Source organism: Haemorhous mexicanus, chromosome 8 (assembly GCF_027477595.1).
Source record: "Haemorhous mexicanus isolate bHaeMex1 chromosome 8, bHaeMex1.pri, whole genome shotgun sequence".
Taxonomy (NCBI): Eukaryota; Metazoa; Chordata; class Aves; order Passeriformes; family Fringillidae; genus Haemorhous; species Haemorhous mexicanus.
The window spans coordinates 1322774-1343846 of NC_082348.1; the positions used below are offsets into that span (position 1 = coordinate 1322774).

At 46.7% G+C, this 21073-nt stretch overlaps 1 protein-coding gene across 3 annotated transcripts; it reads left to right on the top strand.

Annotated features, from left to right (window-relative positions):
* The first annotated feature begins 203 nt into the window (after positions 1 to 203).
* Positions 204 to 20738, top strand: STAM2 (signal transducing adaptor molecule 2). Of its 3 annotated transcripts, none has more exons than XM_059852451.1 (14): positions 204 to 324; positions 5776 to 5860; positions 8389 to 8464; positions 9088 to 9183; positions 11616 to 11762; positions 12618 to 12687; positions 13038 to 13224; positions 13901 to 13995; positions 14389 to 14471; positions 14634 to 14721; positions 15116 to 15170; positions 16018 to 16171; positions 17131 to 17288; positions 18022 to 20738. In XM_059852451.1, exons 1-14 carry the CDS (start codon positions 285 to 287, stop codon positions 18218 to 18220), a joined length of 1533 nt encoding a protein of 510 aa, XP_059708434.1. In that variant the 5' UTR covers positions 204 to 284; the 3' UTR covers positions 18221 to 20738. The 3 variants fall into 3 exon arrangements, with proteins under 3 accessions (XP_059708434.1, XP_059708435.1, XP_059708436.1); XM_059852452.1 differs by having other exon boundaries at positions 231 to 324; positions 14392 to 14471; XM_059852453.1 differs by lacking the exon at positions 204 to 324 and adding an exon at positions 4299 to 4421.
* Positions 20739 to 21073: the final 335 nt, after the last annotated feature.

Sequence of the window (21073 nt, forward strand, 5' to 3'; positions counted from 1 at the left end):
CCACGCCGCGGGGCTGCCCCTCGCAGTGCCTGCCGCCGCCGCCGCGCTCCCGGGGCCACCGCCCGCCCCGTTCCCCCCCGACCCGTGGGGCGGCTCCGCTGTTACCCCGCCCAGCCGCTTGTCCCGGCGGTTCGCGGCGCTGCGGGCGCGGCGCTGGCCGCACGGGGCGGTCGGGCGCGGCGGGGCAGCCCGGAGCGCGGGGCGGCCGAGGCGGGGCGGGCGCGGCGGCGGCTCCGGCCGGGTCAGTCGGTGCGGGGCGAGCGGCGGCGGCACGGCGGGCCGAGATGCCGCTCTTCGCCGCCAACCCCTTCGAGCAGGACGTGGGTGAGCGGCGGGGCGGCGGCGGGGCGGCCTTCCGTCCCCTAGCTTCTCCTCCTCCTCCTCTTTTCCCCCGCTTCCTTTTCCTCCTCGTCTTTTTCCTCCTCTTTTCCTCTCCCTGTTCCCCTCCCCGCTCTTTCGCTCCCCGTCGGTGTCGGGCCCGGTCCCGTTGCCTGTCCCGGTGGATGATCCGGATGAGGACCGAGTGCTCCCTTGGCAGGGTCAGATCAGCGCGGGCCGGGTGCTGAGGGCGGAGGGCTCGCCTGAGGCGCTGGCAGCCATGGGGATCTGCGGCAGGCAGCGAGGCCGAGTGCTGCTCCTGGGTCACAGCGAGCCCTGGGAATGCTCCAGGCTGCGAAATTGTGGAAAACTGGAAAAGGCCCTGGGAGGCGCTGGTGCCAGCGGCTGAACACGAGCCAGGGGTGCCCAGGTGGGCAGGAGGCCGGTGGTCCCTGGGCTGTGCCAGCCCCGGTGTGACACAGCCCCAGGGCAGTGCCCGTCCCTGTGCTGGCACTGCTGGGGCACCTCCAGGGCTGGGGACAGCTCTGGGACAACAGGGACCCTGAGGGGCTGGAGCGGGGCCAGGGAAGGGAACGGAGCTGGGAAGGGGCTGGAGAATTCCTGAGGAAGCTGGGAAGGGCTGGAGAATCCCTGAGGGAGCTGGGAAGGGCTGGAGAATCCCTGAGGGAGCTGGGAAGGGGCTGGAGAATCCCTGAGGGAGCTGGGAAGGGGCTGGAGAATCCCTGAGGGAGCTGGGATGGGGCTGCAGAATCCCTGAGGGAGCTGGGAAGGGGCTGGAGAATTCCTGAGGGAGCTGGAAGGGGCTGGAGAATTCCTGAGGGAGCTGGGAAGGGGCTGGAGAATTCCTGAGGGAGCTGGGAAGGGGCTGGAGAATCCCTGAGGGAGCTGGGAAGGGGCTGGAGAATCCCTGAGGGAGCTGGGAAGGGGCTGGAGAATCCCTGAGGGAGCTGGGAAGGGGCTGGAGAATCCCTGAGGGAGCTGGGAAGGGGCTGGAGAATTCCTGAGGGAGCTGGGAAGGGGCTGGAGAATTCCTGAGGGAGCTGGGAAGGGGCTGGAGAATCCCTGAGGGAGCTGGGAAGGGGCTGGAGAATTCCTGAGGGAGCTGGGAAGGGGCTGGAGAATTCCTGAGGGAGCTGGGAAGGGGCTGGAGAATTCCTGAGGGGGCTGGGATGGGCTCAGCCTGGAGCAAAGGAGGATCCCCAGGGATCTTTTCCCTCTCTGGAATTCCCTGCCAGGAGGGGACAGCCGGGGGGGTCGGGCTCTGCTCCAGGGAGCAGGGACAAGAGCAGAGGGAACGGCCTCAGGCTGGCCCAGGGCAGCTCAGGGTGGGCACAGCAGGAATTTCCCCATGGAAAGGGGGCTCAGGGATTGGCACTGCCCAGGGAGGTTTGCAGTGCCCATCCCTGGAGGTGTGCCAGGAATTCCTGGAGGTGGCACTCAGGGCTCTGGGCTGGGGACAACTTGGGCATAGACACAGCTGGGACTCCATGGGCTGGGAGGGCTTTTCCAACCAAAATAATCCTGGGATTGATCCTGTGGCTGTGCTGGGCCCAAGGCACTGCAGCTCCAGGGATCCCTGGCTGTTCTTGACCCATCCCCAGGCTGGGGGCTCTGGCAGGGAAAGGATCCCTGGGTCCCTCTCTTCCTTCCCCTCAGAAACATCTGGGAATGATTTGTGTCTGTTTTGCTCTGACTCCTGAAGTTTCCCAGCTTTCCCAGCGTGGCTGAGGTGTGTCTGTGCCTCCTGGCCTTGCTGGGTTTGCAGGGATCCAGGGAATTGTGGCTGCTGGAAGATCTGCTGCTTTTCCTCCTTTTATTGAGGATTCCTTCCCAGCAGCTTCCCCAGCACCACCCGGGGCACACGGTGGGAGTGCTGGCGTGGCTGTGCAGGGCCAGGAGCTGGGCTGGATGATCCTCATGGATCTTCTCCAGCTCAGGATACTCTGTGATTCAGTGATTACAAAACCTGCCTGGAGTTGGGCTGAAGACGGTGACTCAGTTGTTTTGTTTTGTGTCCTGCCCTGACTTGTGCTTTCTTAACCCCATGCTCAGTGTCACTTCGTGCTCAGTGTCACTTCTTTGTTACACAACGTCTGTTCTGAATGGCAGCACTGAAAAAAGCAGTGAAATAAACGAGACATGGGGCTCAGCTTTCTGGTTGGGATCCTAGGAAAGAGAAGAATTCAACATTCCTGGGATTTTTGTCCCGGCCAAAATGGAAGAGATTGAGTGCTCTGGTTGCCACACAATCTCTGGTTTGTTTGTAGTATAAGTTGAGCTGGTTTCTTATTTTGTTAGTTATTTTACTTCTGATTTCAGTTCCCTGGTGCAGTTTGCTGTTTGACCACACTCACATTTCACGTGGCTCAAACTGACGTATTTGTTCAAGTGGATTTTTTTTGAACTCTGCAGGATTCTTTAACAAACTTAAATGCTTCAAGGACTCCCAGTCTGCAGAACTTCAAAATAGGGACTCTCTTTGTTTCCAGTTTCTTAAACTTTATTCAGTGTATTTTTTTCTTTAATATTTTAATATTAATAGTTATCATTTGTTATTATCACTTATTACAATTTAGCATTTTCAGCACAATAGGAACTTTAATTATTTGGGCTAAATCTTAGAGTCCCTTGCCAGGAAAACTTTGTCATTAGAAGCTTTTAAAAAAATTAGTATTCTGTTGTAAATTAGACCATGGAAGAGATCAGATTATCACATGTGGATGCTCTGGGGAGGTGCTGAGTTTGGAATTTTGGTGCCTTTTGTTGGCTGCAGCAGTGGGACAGATCCAGCTGCCTCTTCATGCAGAGCTGCTCTTTTTTGGAACACCTGTGGGGGAAAAAGGAATTTCCTTTTCCTACCCAACCCAGCCCTCAAGGGTTTCCATTTTCCTTAGGTTTTATTTCCTTTTTTCTTTTTCTAGTATTTATCTTTATTATTATTTTTTGCTTTTCCCAGTTTTTTTTTTCCCCCAATGTTATTATTTTTTCCCCAGTGTTATTATTTTTTCCCACAGCTGGGTTTGCTCCCGTGGTTCCAAGCCCCCAGAGCTGAGCAGAGCCTTGGAATGTGCCTGGACACAGCTGCACATCCCGGGATAACCCTCTGGAGCTCTGGGGAGTGTGGCTGCTTTGGTTGGACAGGAACCCCCAAAACTTCTGGAACCTTCACGTTTCCTGTCTGGATCCGTTCAGACTCCACGTGCACTCGCTGTTTTCCCAGCTCTGCCCTCCCTCTTCCATTCCCTTCACCCTGGAGCAGCCTCCTTCCCTTTGGTGTTTGTTTTCCTGCCCTTCTCTCCCAGCTGGAGAGGGCTCCAGGAGCAGGAGGTGTGTGCTGGTGCCTGGAGTGGCCCCAGGCCCTGCAGGGCCCCAGGGCTTGGTGACAGGGGGGAGAGGACATCCCCTGGTCCCTGGCTGGTGTGGGAATGATCAGGGATGATCCTGACGATTTTCCCTCAGTGCAGAGCTCCTTTCCTGCTTCCCCTCAGCTCCTTTTCCTTTCCCTCAGTTTCCAGCTCCTTTCCTGGAAGAGCTGTGGCAGTGCTTTGGGGCTGGAGCTCTCCAAGCATTTCTCCTTTTGGCAGTGGGAGCAGCAAACAATTCCCAGCCCCTTCCCAGCTGCTCCTGTGAGTGCTCTCCCCTCTCCTGGACTGGCAGCATTCCCTGGAACCACGCAGCAGCTCAGGGAGCTCACCCAGGGAAAAGCCATTCCTTGCCCTTGGAATTCTTTATCAAAGCACCCCAAGCAGCACATTTTGCTTTTATCATTATTTCCATAAAAGCCAGCTCAGGTCTAATGTTCCTTCATTAATTGGGGGGCTGCAGAGGACAAGTCATTCCGTGTTTTTAAAGGTTATGTTCCCTCTGTGCTGAAAAACTCCTGGAAAATGCATCCTCCCACATCTGTTTCTGCTCTGTCTCAGCATCTGTGAGGGAGTTATCCTTCAGAATTGTTCCTGAATTTAGGCAAGGAGAACAGCAGCTGTTGCTCAGTTTGTCATGCTGACAGGGAGGGAAACTTCCAGATCCCTGAGAGTTGGGGAAGGACAGAGCTGGGATCCCACGGCTGCTCCCAGCACAGGGTGGGTGCAGGGGAGGGCTGTGGCTCCTGTGGGAATGTCCTGGGAGCTGGGAGGGAGCAGCACTGAGCGTGGTGTGCTGGGGGCTGAGCTTGTTTTGGGATGGGGACGGGGTGGGAGGAGGGATCACTGTGAGGAAAGCAGCTCAGGGGGACCTTGTGGCTCTGCACAGCTCCTGCCAGGAGGGGACAGCCAGGGGGATTTGGGATCATCCCAGGGAGCAGGGACAGGAGCAGAGGGAACGGCCTCAGGCTGGCCCAGGGCAGCTCAGGGTGGGCACAGCAGGAATTTCCCCATGGAAAGGGGGCTCAGGCCTTGGCACTGCCCAGGGAGGTTTGCAGTGCCCATCCCTGGAGGTGTGCCAGGAATTCTGGAGGTGGCACTCAGGGCTCTGGGCTGGGGACAAGGTGGGCATGGGCACAGCTGGGACTTGAGGATGTTGGAGCTTTCTTCCAGCTGAAATAATTCCATAATTCTGAGGTGGAATCTTCCTGCTGAAGCCTTTGATCATCAAACCTTCCCATTGCCAGTGGGAGAGTTGGGATTATTTCTGCCCTGGCAGGAAAAGCTGGTGTCATTTCCACCAGGGCACACACAGGGGGAAATTTCAATGGATCCTCAGGAAGTACTTCAGGATATCCTTGGGAATCTTTTCACTCCTTAGAGATTGCATATCCAGGGAATCTACAGCTTCCTGAGGCTGATTTCACTTGATTTTCCTTTTTTATTTTATTTTTGAGTATTTAAATTTGCAGGCACTCATTTATTTTCCACACCATCCACGAATTTGTTGTTCATGCCCTAAAATATTGATGCACTTAAAAGAAAATTTAGCAATTCTATCATTTTTGGGGTAGGCTTTGAAGAAGGTTTGTGGTTTCAAAATATTATTTACTTCCTCGAAGTAAATATTCCAGTTTGTGAGGATTAATTATGGCCAAAATTCAAAATTTCCATTTCTTACATCTGTAGCAAAATGGATTTGGGACATTGGTGGGTGCTGTGTTTGTGGAAATCTTTCTGCTGAGCAGCCAAAATAAAATTGAGTTTAGTTGGTTAAAACTTTAATCTTGAAGCAGCAAATGCAATAAAATATTTAATTTGCTGTTTATTAACTTGAACTGCAGTTATTAAATGGGATTTAAATAACCTGGCTAATAAAAATTTAAAAGCACAAATGAATACCATTAAGCCTTAATAATGAATCTATAGAATGAGTGGGACTAGATGAGCTTTAAGGTCCCTTCCAACCCAAATCATTCCACAAATCCATGAAGTATTAATTAGGGATACATTCTATTGATAGAATCTGAACTGAAGAAATAAATCACTTAATAAATCTTCCTTTTCTTTCCAGAAAAAGCCACAAATGAATACAACACCAGCGAGGACTGGGGGCTTATCATGGATATTTGTGACAAGGTTGGGAGCACTCCCAATGGGTAAGCTGGGCCTCAGCATTCCTGGGAATTCTGTGCTGCTGGCAGGAGGAAAATGGCACAGAGAGCACAGCTCCAAACGCCCAGCCTCCCACATAGATGGAGCTGGCTGGAAATCCTTGGGAAGAAACGTTCCAGGAGGATTTTGGGCAGAGCAGTTTGTGTGTGCTGAGCACATTCCAGCTTTCTCCTGGAGCTCTTATCCATATTCAGTGATCTGGCATAAATGTGGGGAAGGGGCTGTGCCTGCAGCAGAGAGTGAAACCATTTCTGGGCAGAAAAACACCTGGCTGGGACCAGGGGCTTCTTTTGATGTTTGTCTGTGTTGGGGTGTTAGGAGGAATGGGAGAGAAAAGGGAAAAAGCAGGGATCAAAGCACAAATCACTTGGAATCAGTTTAGCCTGAGTGGAACATAAATGGAATTTCAGTGATTCTGTAGTGGCCAAAAGTATTTGCTGAATTTTTGAGTGATAACATCTTTTAAATTTGGAATTAATCCTCAATTAGTGCATAGGCAGAATTCTTAAGTAATCAGAATTTTTAGCAGTTCTGTTTGACATTAAAATTGGGGGTTTTTAAAATTGGTTTGGTTTGGTTTTAATTGATTACGTGCCACAAGGAATAACAGCAAATCTGTTCAGTCTGGGAATCTCTAGTCCTGAAAGAAAAAAAATGAAAAAACTTTAGTTCCTTTATTAAAAATCAAAATTTTTAGTGCCACAAGACTTTTGTAGAGGGAACTGTTTTAAATCAGGTTTTGGAGGAAGGGATGTTGTAAAAATTTAGGTTATTTTAAAAAAATTTGTATGCAGAAATAGAAGTATATAAAAGGCATAATTAAATCTAAATATGTATATTTGTATAGAAAATAAAATCCCAAATTCTGAATTTTAAATGCCACTGCTGCTGGCATATCTTTAATTCAATTTTATGTCATTTTCTTCCTTTCTGCCCTTGAAAATAATGAAGATTGTTGCCTACCCTAAATAAAAACACAACTTAAAGTAACTGAGTTGAGTTTGTTGGATGTTTTGTACATGAAATAAGATGAAAATATTAGAACTAAAAGTGTATTTTCCTGGCACAGAGGCTTTTCTGTGCTTTGCTAATCCAGCAGCTCAAGTATCTGGCACTGATACTATTTTTTAAACGCTGCATCAGCTTTTTTTTTTTTAAGGATTTCATGTCTTTAAATGTTCCAAATATCAGTGTTAATGAAGCCTTTGATGTGCCTGAGCTCCTGCCAGCCATTAATGCTCATTTAAAATGTGGAAACCCCTCAGCAGCAGCATTTCAAATGCTCTTTATTATCCTCCACTCACCTCAGATTGTGCTGAAACAAATTAGGGAAACCTTTGTGTCCTCAGGCTGTGGGAGAGAGGATCCAAGAGCTGGGAGTGAATTCCACTAAAATCCCCATTTATTGGATCTTCTCTTTTTCTGGGGACATTTCCTTCACTGTCTGCCCCAAACCATGCAACTGCTTCCCTTCCTGCCTGGCAGCAGCTCTTTGGGAATGGATGTGGAATGCCAGGGGGAAAAGGGAATTTCTGCCGATCCAACCCCCAGCTGAGGACAGACAGAGGTTAAATGGTCAGGGGTTAAATCTCTGCCCAGCCCTGAGAGGCTCAGCTTTGGTGACAATTTTGTTCATTAAGCTCAGGTTTGGTGACATTTTCATTCAACAGGCTCAGGTTTGGTGACTTTTTGTTCATTAAGCTCAGGTTTGGTGACATTTTTCCTCAGGAGGCTCAGGTTTGGTGACATTTTTGTTCATTAAGCTCAGGTTTGGTGACATTTTTCCTCAATAAGCTCAGGTTTGGTGACATTTTTGTTCAATAAGCTCAGGTTTGGTGACATTTTCATTCATCAGGCTCAGCTTTGGTGATATTTTCATTCAGTAGGCTCAGGTTTGGTGGCAGTTTTGTTCAATAGGTTCTGGTCTGGTGACATTTTCATTCAGGAGGCTCAGGTTTGGTGACAGTTTTGTTCATTAAGCTCAGGTTTGGTGACATTTTTCCTCAGTAAGCTCAGGTTTGGTGACATTTTTGTTCAGTAAGCTCAGTTTTGGTGACATTTTTGTTCATTAAGCTCAGTTTTGGTGCCATTTTTGCTCAACAAGCTCAGTTTTGGTGCCATTTTTGCTCAATAAGCTCAGGTTTGGTGCCATTTTTGCTCAATAAGCTCAGTTTTGGTGCCATTTTGGTTCAGCAGGCTCAGTTTTGGTGACAGTTCAGTAGGCTCAGTTTTGGTGCCATTTTGGTTCAGTAGGCTCAGGTTTGGTGCCATTTTAGTTCATTAGGCTCAGATTTGGTGACATTTTTGTTCAACAAGCTCAGTTTTGGTGCCATTTTGGCTCAGTAGGCTCAGGTTTGGTGCCATTTCAGTTCTTTAGGCTCAGATTTGGTGACATTTTTGTTCAACAAGCTCAGTTTTGGTATGATTTTCTCAGTTCTGGTAGAGGTTTGGGCTCATTCCTTGCACAGCTCCTATCACCCCCATGTATCCTGAATTTCTTGCTCCTTTGCAGAGCCAAGGATTGCCTTAAAGCCATCATGAAGAGAATGAATCACAAAGTTCCCCACGTGGCTTTGCAAGCTCTCACAGTGAGTAAATCCCCAAATTCCCCCCAAAAACCTCATGGAGTGCAGCAATTAAATATTTACTGAGCAATTCATTAATACCTGGATTAACCTTAGTAAATCAGTGTCTGTGCTGGACTTACCTTTTATTTTGGGTTATTTGCACTCTTTTTTCATTTGCATTTTTCTTTCTTATTTTGGATTATTTGCACTCTTATTTTTTATTTGCACTTTTTTCCTTTATTGGATTATTTGCACTCATTTTTCAAATTTGCACTTTTTTCCCCTTATTTTGGATTATTTGTAGTCATTTTTTTAATTTGCACTTTTTTTCCTTATTTTGGATTTTTTTTACACACTTTTTTATTTTCACTTTTAAAAATTTTGGATTATTTGCACTCTTGCATTTTTCCCCTTATTTTGGATTATTTACATTTTTTAATTTTCACTTTTAAAAACTTTAGGTTATTTGCACTCTTTTTTTTAATTTGTACTTTTTTCCTATTTTAGCTTATTTCCACTCTTTAATTTGCACTTTTTTCTTATTTTGGATTATTTGCACTTTTTCTTTTTTTGGATTATTTGCACTCCTTTTTTATTTGCACTTTTTTCCCCCTGCATTTTCCCAATTGTGTTTCTGCTGTCAGCTTTTAGGAGCCTGTGTGTCAAACTGTGGGAAGATATTCCACTTGGAGGTGTGTTCCAGGGATTTTGCCACTGAAGCTCGAGCTATAATAAACAAGGTAATTGTTTTAGAACCTGCAGTCCTGGGGGAAGATTATTTTGGTAACTTCTCCAAATTAATGTTGTAGTTAATGCACATTTTCTGTGTTTTCACTGAAATCTGTGTCATTTTAACTCTGAAAAAATAATCTGTTAAAGAGCTGACAGCTGATAATCCTTCACACTTTTACAAAATTACATGAGCCATTTTAATTAAAATCTGTGTTCCTAAGCTCCATTAATTTGATCATGGTAAGTGCAGCTTTTCTTGAGGGGAGTTTTTATTAGGCTTGAAGGAAATTCCTGGACTGAAGTGAAAGGGAAAATTATGAGGAAGTGAAATGACATTTGTACAAGGAAAAGGATGAAGTTACAGACAATCCTTTTTAGTTTTTAGAGATTCTGGGAATGTTGAATGAGAAAATAACCAAGAAAAGGAGACTGAAATGGTTGTGGTCAAGCAGCTGCTGGGATCTAAATCTGGCTGTGAGGAATTGAGTAAGCAGGAGCAGCTTTTCCCTAATTACTGCTCCAGTTGGAGACAGAACTGGTTAATGGGTTAAAAAGGAGTTTTCAGATCCCTGCAATCATCAGAGGCTGAGCAAAGCAATTAAGGAAAGTAATAAAATTGCTGGGAAGCAAAATGAGTTCACAGCTCTTGTTTTTTCTGGCTTTTGTGGAAAAATAGGTCTGCAAGTGCTGCCTGTGTTCCCATTAGCCAGGGTCCATCCTGGGGCTCACACTGACCTTCAGCAACCAGGGATGGGCAGGAGCCCTGGGAACCCAATCAGAGATGGGCAGGGATCCTGGAACCTTGGGATCCCACCCAGGGACAGGCAGGGATCCTGGGATCCCACCCAGGGGCGGGCAGGGGTCCTGGGATCCCACCCAGGGACAGGCAGGGATCCTGGGATCCCACCCAGGGACGGGCAGGGATCCTGGGATCCCACCCAGGGACGGGCAGGAGCCCTGGGATCCCACCCAGGGACGGGCAGGGATCCTGGGATCCCACCCAGGGACAGGCAGGGATCCTGGGATCCCACCCAGGGACAGGCAGGGATCCTGGGATCCCACCCAGGGACAGGCAGGGATCCTGGGATCCCACCCAGGGACGGGCAGGGATCCTGGGATCCCACCCAGGGACGGGCAGGAGCCCTGGGATCCCACCCAGGGACAGGCAGGGATCCTGGGATCCCACCCAGGGACAGGCAGGGATCCTGGGATCCCACCCAGGGGCGGGCAGGGGTCCTGGGATCCCACCCAGGGACAGGCAGGGATCCTGGGATCCCACCCAGGGACAGGCAGGGATCCTGGAATCCCACCCAGGGACGGGCAGGAGCCCTGGGATCCCACCCAGGGACGGGCAGGGATCCTGGGATCCCACCCAGGGACGGGCAGGGATCCTGGGATCCCACCCAGGGATGGGTTCTGGAGCACAGTTTCTGTGGTTTTGGGAAATACTGACCCTTTACCCCCAGCTCTGCCCCCTTGGAGGAATAATGAATAAAATTGAGCTTTTTCCCTCTTCTCCATGAGAAAACGAGTTCAGCCCAGTGTGACAAATGTCTTTGTGCTGCTCCTGAGCCCAGCAAACTTCCTGGTAAGAAATGCAAAAACCTGGCAGTGCCCTCCCTGCTCAGCCCATGCTGGGCTCACAGCCCTGAGTGGGATCTGATTCCCTGGGGTGGGAATCTTGTCCCAGTGCCAGGATCTGGGGGAGCCACAGGAATTCAGGCAGAGCATGAATTGATCTTGGTTTGCCCCCACTCCCAACAAATCATCTTTTACCAGGCTGTCCCTGCAGCTCAGCTCCAGTTTGGGAATAGAAACTGTCCCCATGGATTGTCCCTATGGATAATTCCTTTTTGTGGGAGAAGCTGGTTCAAGGAGACACAGATCAGGGTTTTGTGATGTTCTCTCAGCTGGGACAGAGCTGTCCTGGCATCTGAGGAGAAACTGCAGAGGCCAGAAAAGGTGGATTGGTGGGAAAGATTGCTTGGAGGAGTTCTTGTAGGGAAAGATTTCTTGGAGAATTTTTTGTAGGGAAAGATTTTTTGGAGGATTTCTTGGAGGGAAAGACAGTGGCTTATATCAGACCAGTTGATGTGGTTGGGAAGTGGAAAACAACACACTTGAGAAGGAATGAAGAGAAAATTGAGGTTAAATGGAGGGTGAGTAACACAGAGAGGCAGAAATTTGGGATAAGTGTGGTAGGCAGCCTGAATTTCTCCAGAATTAGTGCTCCAGGAGCTCAGCATGTTCTCTGGAATATCAGATCAGGGTATAAAAGGTCAGATTTTCTACACTCTGCTCCCCAAATCTTCTCAATCTACACAATTATTAATAATTAAGTGTATTTACAATAAAATGGATTTGGTAACAATTTTGGTAACGGCTCCTTCTGTTCATTTTGAGGCTCAAACATCCCTTTTAATCCAATTTTGCCTTCCAGGCTCACCCAAAAGTGAGTGAAAAGCTAAAAACCCTCATGGTGGAGTGGTCAGAAGAATTCCAGAAGGACCCACAGTGTAGTTTGATATCTGCAACCATCAAATCCCTGAAGGAAGAAGGGGTCACTTTTCCTGCAGCAGGATCCCAGGTGAGAGCTGCTGTGGGACAGTGATGGGTCCCAGGCTCTGGTGTCCTTTCCCAAATCCCCTTTTCCTGTTTGTCCCATTTCCTGTTTATCCCAGGAGTTGCCCTGGGTTTGGGGTGCTTTATTTTTCACTTCTGGTGGTGTGTTGTGCCCAATCTAACAGCAGATATGATGCCAGGTGGTTTTCTCCTGACTTCTATTACTGATACTTCTAAATATTTCCACGTGACTCAGTCCTGAAAATTAAAATTACAATTTCTATTAACAATTTCCTCTCACAAAGTTTACTTCCCTCTATGTGAAACACAGAGAGTTTTTTTAACTTTTACAAGCACTGTGAGTTTTTTAACTTTTACAATCCCTCCTCCCTCCACAAAGATGTTTTCACTTCTAAATCTGAGCTATGTGTAAAACATATGGCAGGAAGATGGAAGAGTTGAGCACTGGCACCCAATTCCAGTTCCTGGTGGGAATGAAAACTCCAGGAATGATTTCACTGTGCTGCTGGGGAGAATTGTAGGATGTAAGTCAGCAGCTCCCAACTGGAGCATCTTCTCTCTTGAAGGGAGGATAAAAGTGGAAAGAGTCATTTAAATGAGTAGTCTCACTGTAATAAATATGACTAAAATAATTATGTCAATAAAATCACTTATTTCAATTAAATCTCAGTATGTATTTTACTTTTTTTTCCCTGCTGAAAACAGAAACAAGCCTGAAGGGTGGTGATTTTTATTTCTAGGAGATCACCTGGATTCCATAATCCACCTGATCAGGAACAACTCGGTGCTAATTTTTAAAAAATACCAAATTATGGAGATGTCATTGTCATTTGTCCCTCTGTTGTTCCCACCTTTGCAGGCTTCCACCAGTGCTGCTAAGAATGGCTCCTCATCCAGTAAATCCAAAGAAGATGAGGATATAGCTAAAGGTCAGTTGCTGTCTCAGCCTTGGGTTGGACCCCAGAAGCTTGGTTAAAAAGCAGGGAAATGGGAATTTGGGCTCTTTCCTGCTGCACAGAATTGAAGTCAGTGCCACAGTGGGTTGGGAATTGTGGCATTCCAGGTGTTTCCCTCATCCATGGGGGTTTGGGGTAAGACACATTCTTCCCCATCACATTTTAACATTTTAAATGTTAGCTTCCAATACTACAGAAGCAGATACAGACCTTGTTTAAATAAAGCAATAAATCCTGGTTTTGTTAAATCAAGAAATCAAACTGCTTTGTCTCCAGGGATAAACCCCTCAAACCCGTTCTCTTCCTCTCTGCCCCACCTGCAGCTATTGAATTGTCTTTGCAAGAGCAGAAGCAGCAGCAGATGGAGACCAAATCCTTGTACCCACCTGCAGAAATGCCACAAAACCCCCAGAGCCTGAGGAAGGTGCGAGCTCTCTATGACTTTGAAGCTGTCGAGGACAATGAGCTCACCTTTAAAAGTGGAGAAATTATTTTTGTTTTGGATGACAGGTACAATACACTCAGGTGGAGCTGACTTTGTTCCACCACTCTTGTTTCTCTCAGGGTAGCACATTTTTCCTCTGATGCTTCCCCCCCACCCCCCCAGAAATGTCATTGTCACTCTGCCCTCCCTTACATCCCTTTCTCTTCCTTTTATCTTTCCAAATTCCTGGTTTCTGACCTCAAATCTTTTTTAGTTCAGGGAGAACCTCGAGTATTTAATCCAGTTTGTAGTTTTGAAGATAAATCTTAGTTGGTTGTCTGACATAAGAAAATGCACTGACATCACATTCCATCTGCTTCCAGCAGCTGTTAAACCTCTGGCTAGCAAGAATCAGATTTGCCAAGAATAAAACTGATTAAAAATAGCTGAAATACTGATTGTTGTTAACACCTCTAGGGATATATTCAGCTTTAAAGGGCTGGCAAGTAATCAATATAAAGATTTGATGGATTGTGTTCAATTTTCAGTGATCCCCTGATTCCTCTTCCTCCCTTCCCTTCCCTGTCCCCAAGCTCCTGTTTGGCTTTGTGCTAATCCCTGCAAGTTCTCTTTTAGAAATCACAGGGTTTTGGTAAAAACCTACCAAATGTGTCTCTGAACCTCAGATTTTCAGTAAAAACCCCAGATATGTCCCTGGCTCTGTTCAGCCCTGAGTTCTGTAACCCTTCTTTATTTCCCCAGTGATGCCAACTGGTGGAAGGGGGAGAACCACAGAGGAGTGGGGCTGTTCCCATCCAATTTCGTCACCTCCGACTTGTCTGTGGAGCCCGAGGCAGGTGAGTTACCTGCTGAAATGATGGATGGATCCCTGCACAAAGGCAGCTTTGTGCTGCAATCCTAATTAGCCCAGCAGCAAAATAATTTCCTCTATCAGCCCCAGGAAAGAATTGAGAGACATCCTGCCCTTGTTTCAAACAATCAAGCACAGATCGCTCCATAACTCCCCTTAATTTCTGTCTCTATTTCTCTTTTAAGTTATTACCATTTTCTGTGACAGAAATTTGGTTCGATTCACCATAATTCCTTGTCAGCAACATATTTACAAATCCAGCAAATTGCCATTTCAAATGTCACAGTGTCTTTTCACACAGAAAAATAACAAGGAGCAAATGTTTGTTTGAAGTTATCACAGCAACAGAAAGAAAAGAAACTCATCTCTGTTCTTCCAGCAGCTGTGGATAAAATCTCTGTTCCTGAGGACACTGCAGAAGAAATTAAGAAAGCAGAACCTGAGCCAGTTTATATTGATGAGGTATGAAGCCACTTAAAAATAAAATATTGCTGGGCTTTTGCATTCTTTCGGTGCTGAATGCTGGCAGATGATTCTTTGTCCATAAAGAACTTTTATTTGAATATTAAACCAATCTTGGCATGGCTGGGAAATCAGAGTTCTTCATCTTGGCTTCCCTTTCAGGATAAGATGGATAAAACACTGCAGGTGCTTCAGAGCATAGATCCCACGGATTTAAAGCTTGATTCTCCAGATCTTCTCAACTCAGAAGGTACTTGCAGCACTAAATGAGCTCTTTTTTATGACTTCTTCTCACAATTACCTTTTGTGGATTGAGCTGGGAGTTCTTTGTGTTTATTTTGAGCTTAGGGGAGCTGTGCTCTGTACTAACAGTGCTGGAGAACACTTATTTCACCGTGGGAGTGTGGGGCTCTGGGGATAATTTGAATTTTTTTAATAGTTCCAAGCCAGCTCCACGTTTAGCAGAGTCATTTGCATAACTCCCAGCTCTGTGAAATGCCTGAGCTTTGCAAGATCCATCTACCAGTCCCAACTCTGAAATACATAAGAAATTAATTTGTCTGTAGTTGGATAAAATATTTCTGGCTGCATTTAAACATTTAATTGTGCAAGACATCAACTGCCTCAACACTTTGTCTTCACAGATATCTGCCAACAGATGGGTCCAATGATAGATGAAAAACTAGAAGAGATAGATAGGTGAGCACAATTTATCCACTCATTTCCTTCAAATTGGGCAGGTTTAATGATATTTCTTTGGTACTTTCATCTCCTAAGCTAGAAAACCTTGCAAGAAAAATGTAACAACTCTACCTTTATTTTTTAATGCTGAAATATCAAGTTCTGAGTGTCTGCACTGAGATTTGATTGCTGCTCTCCCAAAATTCCCTGCACAGGTCGTGGATGCTTTTTACTTTGGCATTTTGGGACCGTAGCCTTCTCCAGCCTGTCCAGAGGTTGGAATTTTCAGTCTGTTGGTGATTATTCCAGGTTTTCCTCACCTCTCCCTCCTCTGGTGTGGCTGCCCAGTGCCTGAAGGAGCTGATCAGGAAAATGGAGAGGGACTGGAGGGACAGGACCCAGGGAATGGCTCCCAGTGCCAGAGGGCAGGGATGGATGGGAGACTGGGAATTCCTGGCTGGGCTGGGATTGCCAGAGCAGCTGGGGCTGCCCCTGGAAGTGCCCAAGGCCAGGCTGGAGCAGCCTGGGATAGCTGGAGGTGCCCATGGCAGAAGGTTGGAATGAAATCCTGTAAGGTCCCTTCCCACCCAAACCATTCCATGGTTCTGTGACTCCTGGGATATTTGAATGTGCAAAGAACAGGGAATTCCACTGGGAATTGCTGGTTTGGTGCCTGAAATGGTCGTGCAGCTCTTGGATTTTCTTTCCAGTCACACAGCACCAATTTTTCAATATTAATGGGTTAAAAAACAGCCTTTTACCTTTCAGGAGCTTTTTTTCTTGCATATTTCGTGCAGCACTGGTCCTTCCTCCCCATCTAAGATATCCCAGCAGCTCAGTGCCCTCTCCATTTGTTTTGGAACAGGAAACATTCCGAGTTATCCGAGCTGAACGTGAAGGTTCTGGAAGCTCTGGAGCTCTACAACAAACTGATGAATGAGAGCCCCATGTACTCAGCCTACTCCAAGCTCCAGCACCCTGCACAATTCCCACCCACCTCCTCTGGAGTCTCTGTGCAGGTCAGTATCCCTGGGATCTGGAAATTCCCTGCTGCTTATCCCCGGTTTAAAAAAAATCACAGCAAAAACCAAAGGGAGCCCACGAGCAATCTGACATTGCCTTTGCAAGAAATTGGAATTTATGCACTAGAGCAGAAGGTTTTGCTTGGCCACTGTTGAAAATTCCAAAAGATCCCTTCCATAATTCATTTCTTGCAGTTGGGATTGGGTGTTGCAGCAGCCTGGTGGATATTCTGCTGTGAGTCATGTCAATCTCCAAGTAAAATGTTCCCTTCTTATCTAATAGTGGGGATGGGAGGGAACTGGAATATCAGTGTATTAATCCCAAGTGTATTTTTTGCTAAATATAGAAACACTCTGCTTTTAGCTCCTTTTGCCCTTAGAAAAATGAACATTTTGTATCAGTTCTAAACGTGTGGTATTTGTGCTCCAAACTGTTTTACACTGTCCCTAATGATGGCTTAAGGAATAAACATGGAGGGGAAGGAGAGATTTTCAAAAAGCACAGAATGAGGGTTTTTACTTGAAATGAATTTTACTTTCATGTTAATTGTTCAGTGGGAAAAGAATAGTTGCCATGGCAACTGCTAGATCTGAAAATATGTCAGTTAAAAGTAATTCCGTGTCCTTAACTCCAGTAACGATGGAAAATTCATTATATTTGGAGGTTACAAAGTAATTTAAGCCAAAAGGCAACTGGAGTTTGCTGTTTCCTCCCAAGACTGGTGCCTAGAAATGCAGGATAGTGCTGGGCTTTATTTGGGACAAACCTGTTTATCCCAACTCCAACCCCCACCAGCAGCTCCAGCCCGTGCCACCTGAATTTGGAGGGAATCTTGCATTATTTAAACCAGAATTGGCAGAAAGTGCAGGCTTTGCTTCCAGCTGTAGAATATTCTGGTGGGTTCACTCCAAAGTGTGCTGAGCACCAAATTTCCTGGCTTTGATTTGCTTTGCAGTCGTATCCTGTGCAGCCTCCCAGTGGGAATTACATGATCCAGGGGGTGTCCATGTCCCCAGGGTACAGCCTGGCCCCGGAGCAGGTGGGCCAGGTGAGGTCTCTGCCTCAGAGCATCAACTCTGCAGCCTCTCAGCCACCTCCAGCTGCTTATCTAAGGTATGCATCCAGCAAATTCTTCTTCCTGGGGGGAGTTTTGCCACTTTGCATGTTCTCGTGGCATTTACATTTAGTGACGTGTCATTTTTGAGAGGAAAATACCAATTATACTAAACCAGGGAGCTTTATTCTGGATAAAACTGATCCTGCACGAGATGATTTCCCAGGAAGTTTTTAAGAGAGGAAGGTTGAAAAGGAACCTCTGACCTTGGCTCTAAGCACCCAGCACCAAAGATTAAAAATTAAATAGTAGGAGTAAGTTAAAAAGTAAGTTAAAAAGCAAGAGTAAGTTAAAAAGCAAGAATAAGTTAAAAAGAGTAAATTAAAAAGAAAGAGTTAAAGTTTTGTAGTAGAATTATTGAGCTGCTGGAAGAATTTCGAGGGTGAAAGCGTTTTTCCTGCAAAAACCATAAAAAACTGCCACGTTAGAGGCATGAAAAGTATGGAATTCCTAGGAAACACTGTTTATTAACATGGAGGAGTAACAGGAGGGAAGGTGCAAGGCCAGAGCTGATTGAAGCTGAGAGTGTGCATGTACAAAACTGCATTTCTGCTGCCGGCAAAACATGGAATTCCTTCCGAAGTGACCGTTTTGGTCAAATGTACATGTTTTGGAGGCTCCCACTTGTTTTGGGAGTGCCCACGATGCTGTGGTGGATGTGCTGGCCCTGAGGTGGCCCTGAGGTGTCCCTGAGCTGGCCCTGTGAGCGTGGTTGGTGTTGTGTCCCCGCAGCCCCGACCACGCGCTGCCGCAGCCCTTCCCGAGTGTCCCGAGCGTCACCGGCACCGCCGCCTTCCCCCAGCACCAGATGGGCGTGGCCGTGGACGTGGCAGCGTTCCAGAGCAACCAAGGACCAGGTTATCCCGTGGCACTTCCTGCTCATTCCCTGCTCCAGCAGCAGCCAAATTTCCATCAGCAGCCTCTGCTGTGAACAGCCGGGACGGAGGAGTTCCGAGCCGGCGGTCTTTGGGAGTCCCTGCCGTGGATGTCAAAGTCCATCTTCCTCTCAAATAGCCCAGCTCGCTGCGTTAGGGTGGTGCAGAGTAAAAATAGGCACCAGCTCTGATGGTTATTTGCATTTTTGCATCCTGAACTAGCTTAGGGGATGGTTTAAAATAATTCCCCATTCCTCCGAGTCCCTTTTTTTTCTCTTTCCCTGCGCTTTCAGGAAACGTCACTTGTGAATCTTTGAAAGATTGTCCCAAAATAATTCTCTTTTCAATGTGTTTCTGGAAGCTTGAGGATGCCGAGATGCTGTTGCTTTGCCTCCTCTGGTGTCTTCTGTAATCCTTCTGTCCCAGTGGCTTTAGGGAACCTCTGCACTTGGGAGTCCCCTTCCTGAAGGATGTGCCGCGCAATCCGAGGGGTCCCTGGCTCCAGCTGGAAGAGGAAACTCTGCCCCTCAGGACCACATCCCTGTGGAAATAGGAGAAAAAGAGGGTTTCACAGTGCTGCCTCTGTGTTTTGGAAAACACAGAGAGGTGCTGTGTTTTTTCTTGAGGAAAACAAGTTTTCCTCCAATTCCCCGGTGTCTTGGCAGAGGTGGCACTGCCAGCACGAGGCTCCTTGGGAAGAGCAGGCAGGGGATGCTCCAGGTGGATCCAAGGTGCTGAGCCAGGAACTCACAGGATCTCTCTGCAGTTTCCCTTTCTGGATGGATGTAGAAGTGAAGGAGCATTGGAATTCCTTCTGGGAAAGGAGGGGCTGGAGAACGTTTGAAGCTGCTGAAGCCTCTGAGGATCTGTTCCCTTTGCAAGGGGAGCTGAGTGGAACAGGAACTGTCCTGATGGGACCAGGGGGTTCTGCCTCTCTTGGATTTCCTTTCTCTGCCACTGTGTCCATGTCTAAACTGCCCTGAGCCCAGAGGAGCTCCTGCACCACTGGGAAAGGGGGATTTGAGGCCATCCCATGTGCTGGAAGGTGGGATTGGGCTCCTGTGCACAGGAAATCCAGAGCCTTTCCCTGGGGGAGGGATTGCCTCAGAGCTGGCCATGAGTGGCAGCTGGGCAGAAAAGGAATCCAAGAATTTCTTCCCTGATGCACTTTTTGTAGGGTGGGGTTTGTCCAAGGGAGCACATGAGCTGGATTATCCTTTGGGAATGTGGGATTTCTTTCTTTTTCTTCTTTCAGCTGCTGAACAAAAAAATCACTTCATCCTCCTATTTACCTGCTCATTGGAGCATGGTCACATTTATCCTGCTTTTAACCACCTCTGCTGAGTGATAATCCTTGGTTTGGGGAAATAATGGAAGCAAATTACTGATAAAAACATTTCCATTAAATGCAGGAAGCTCCCAGATGTCTAAATAAGCATTTTTGATGTACAAACTTCATCCCAGATTGGAACTCCCAGGCTGCTGAGTGACAAAACCCACCCTTTGCTCAGCACCTCCTTTTATTTAATTATTTGCTATCTTGACCTTATATTTGCAGCCTCATGCTCGTGCAAAAAGTGCTCTTTAAATCACTTTTTATTTAAATGTGTGCAATTGGAAGGAGGATTTTATCTTTCCTTTGGACATGACTTTAATTTGTCTTGATCCTTCCCCTGGAAGTGGCTCAGTACAAATAACACACGTGGCAATACTGAAGTGTTTTGGTAACTTGTTCCTTGTGTCTCTTGAGGAAATGAATTTATTTCAATGCTGCTGTTCCAAATTCTTATTGTTTGGAGCTTTTATTTGTCAGAGTTTACTTTGTTCCAAGTTGGTTTGGGGTAGAACTGAACCTTGCTCTTGTTGCTATGAATTCTCCATGTTTGTTAGAAAATTTAAATTGGTGTTTTTTTGGGATTCTGAGCTTTGGGCTAAGAGAAATCTTCAATTGAGCCAGCCAGATGTGATTTGATGATGTTAATTGTTAAGTATAAATAATGTATATACTCATTTGTCTGAGATTTTCTACACAGCTCCACACATGCCTGAACTTTTATAAAAGCAGGATTTGTCCTTCTGTCACCTCTTCTACTCCTAACTCTGTGATATGCAACTTGTAGATAGTGTAAAATAATTTAATTATTATTAAACCAGTGTATTTAGAGGGGGTTGGTGTTTCTCTTCATACTTCTAGACATGATCATATTTATTTTTAAGGCCTGATTGTAACTGAACATGCTGCCAAAGGATTTCTCTAACTCCAGATTTCTACCTTAGGTTTCTACCTGCTGTTTTCTATCAGGAATTCAGGGTGGAGAACTCCTGCTTTTTCATATAAACCCTTAACATAGGAACCTTTCTAATGAGACTTTCCATGTGGTATATTTGTTTCATGGGTGTTCAGTGTCACTATGAGATCCATTTCCTTTGGTGTGAGCTGGGGACCTGTTGTGTCTGTTCAGTTTGTCACCCCAGAGTGCTCTGAGGGTTTGTGCTGTCACCTGATGTCAGCCACGCTTTGTCTCTCCAATTGGCTCCAGAAATAATGTTAAAAATCAGATTATTGAAACCTTCCACATGCTGTTGTGTGTTCTTTGTGCTGCAGGGTTTGGTGGGGATGGCCCTGGGCTTGTGGGACTCTGTCCCTCCACGCTGTGGCCTCTCTCAGGGATCATTTCCTGGGATGAAGATGATTTTCTTCCCTTATTATCTGTGCATCTTTTCTAAGAGCTCCCAGGCACTGCCCCTGCTTGCAGTGAGAGCTGTCTGTGGGATGAGCAACGTTTGTTCACAAACACACCCTGGAGAATTCCCTGCTCAGAGAGGCAAGAGCTGAGTCCTGTGATCGCACCTGAGAATTCTGGCTCATCCCAAACAATCCAACCAGGGTGAATCCCTGGGCTTCAATC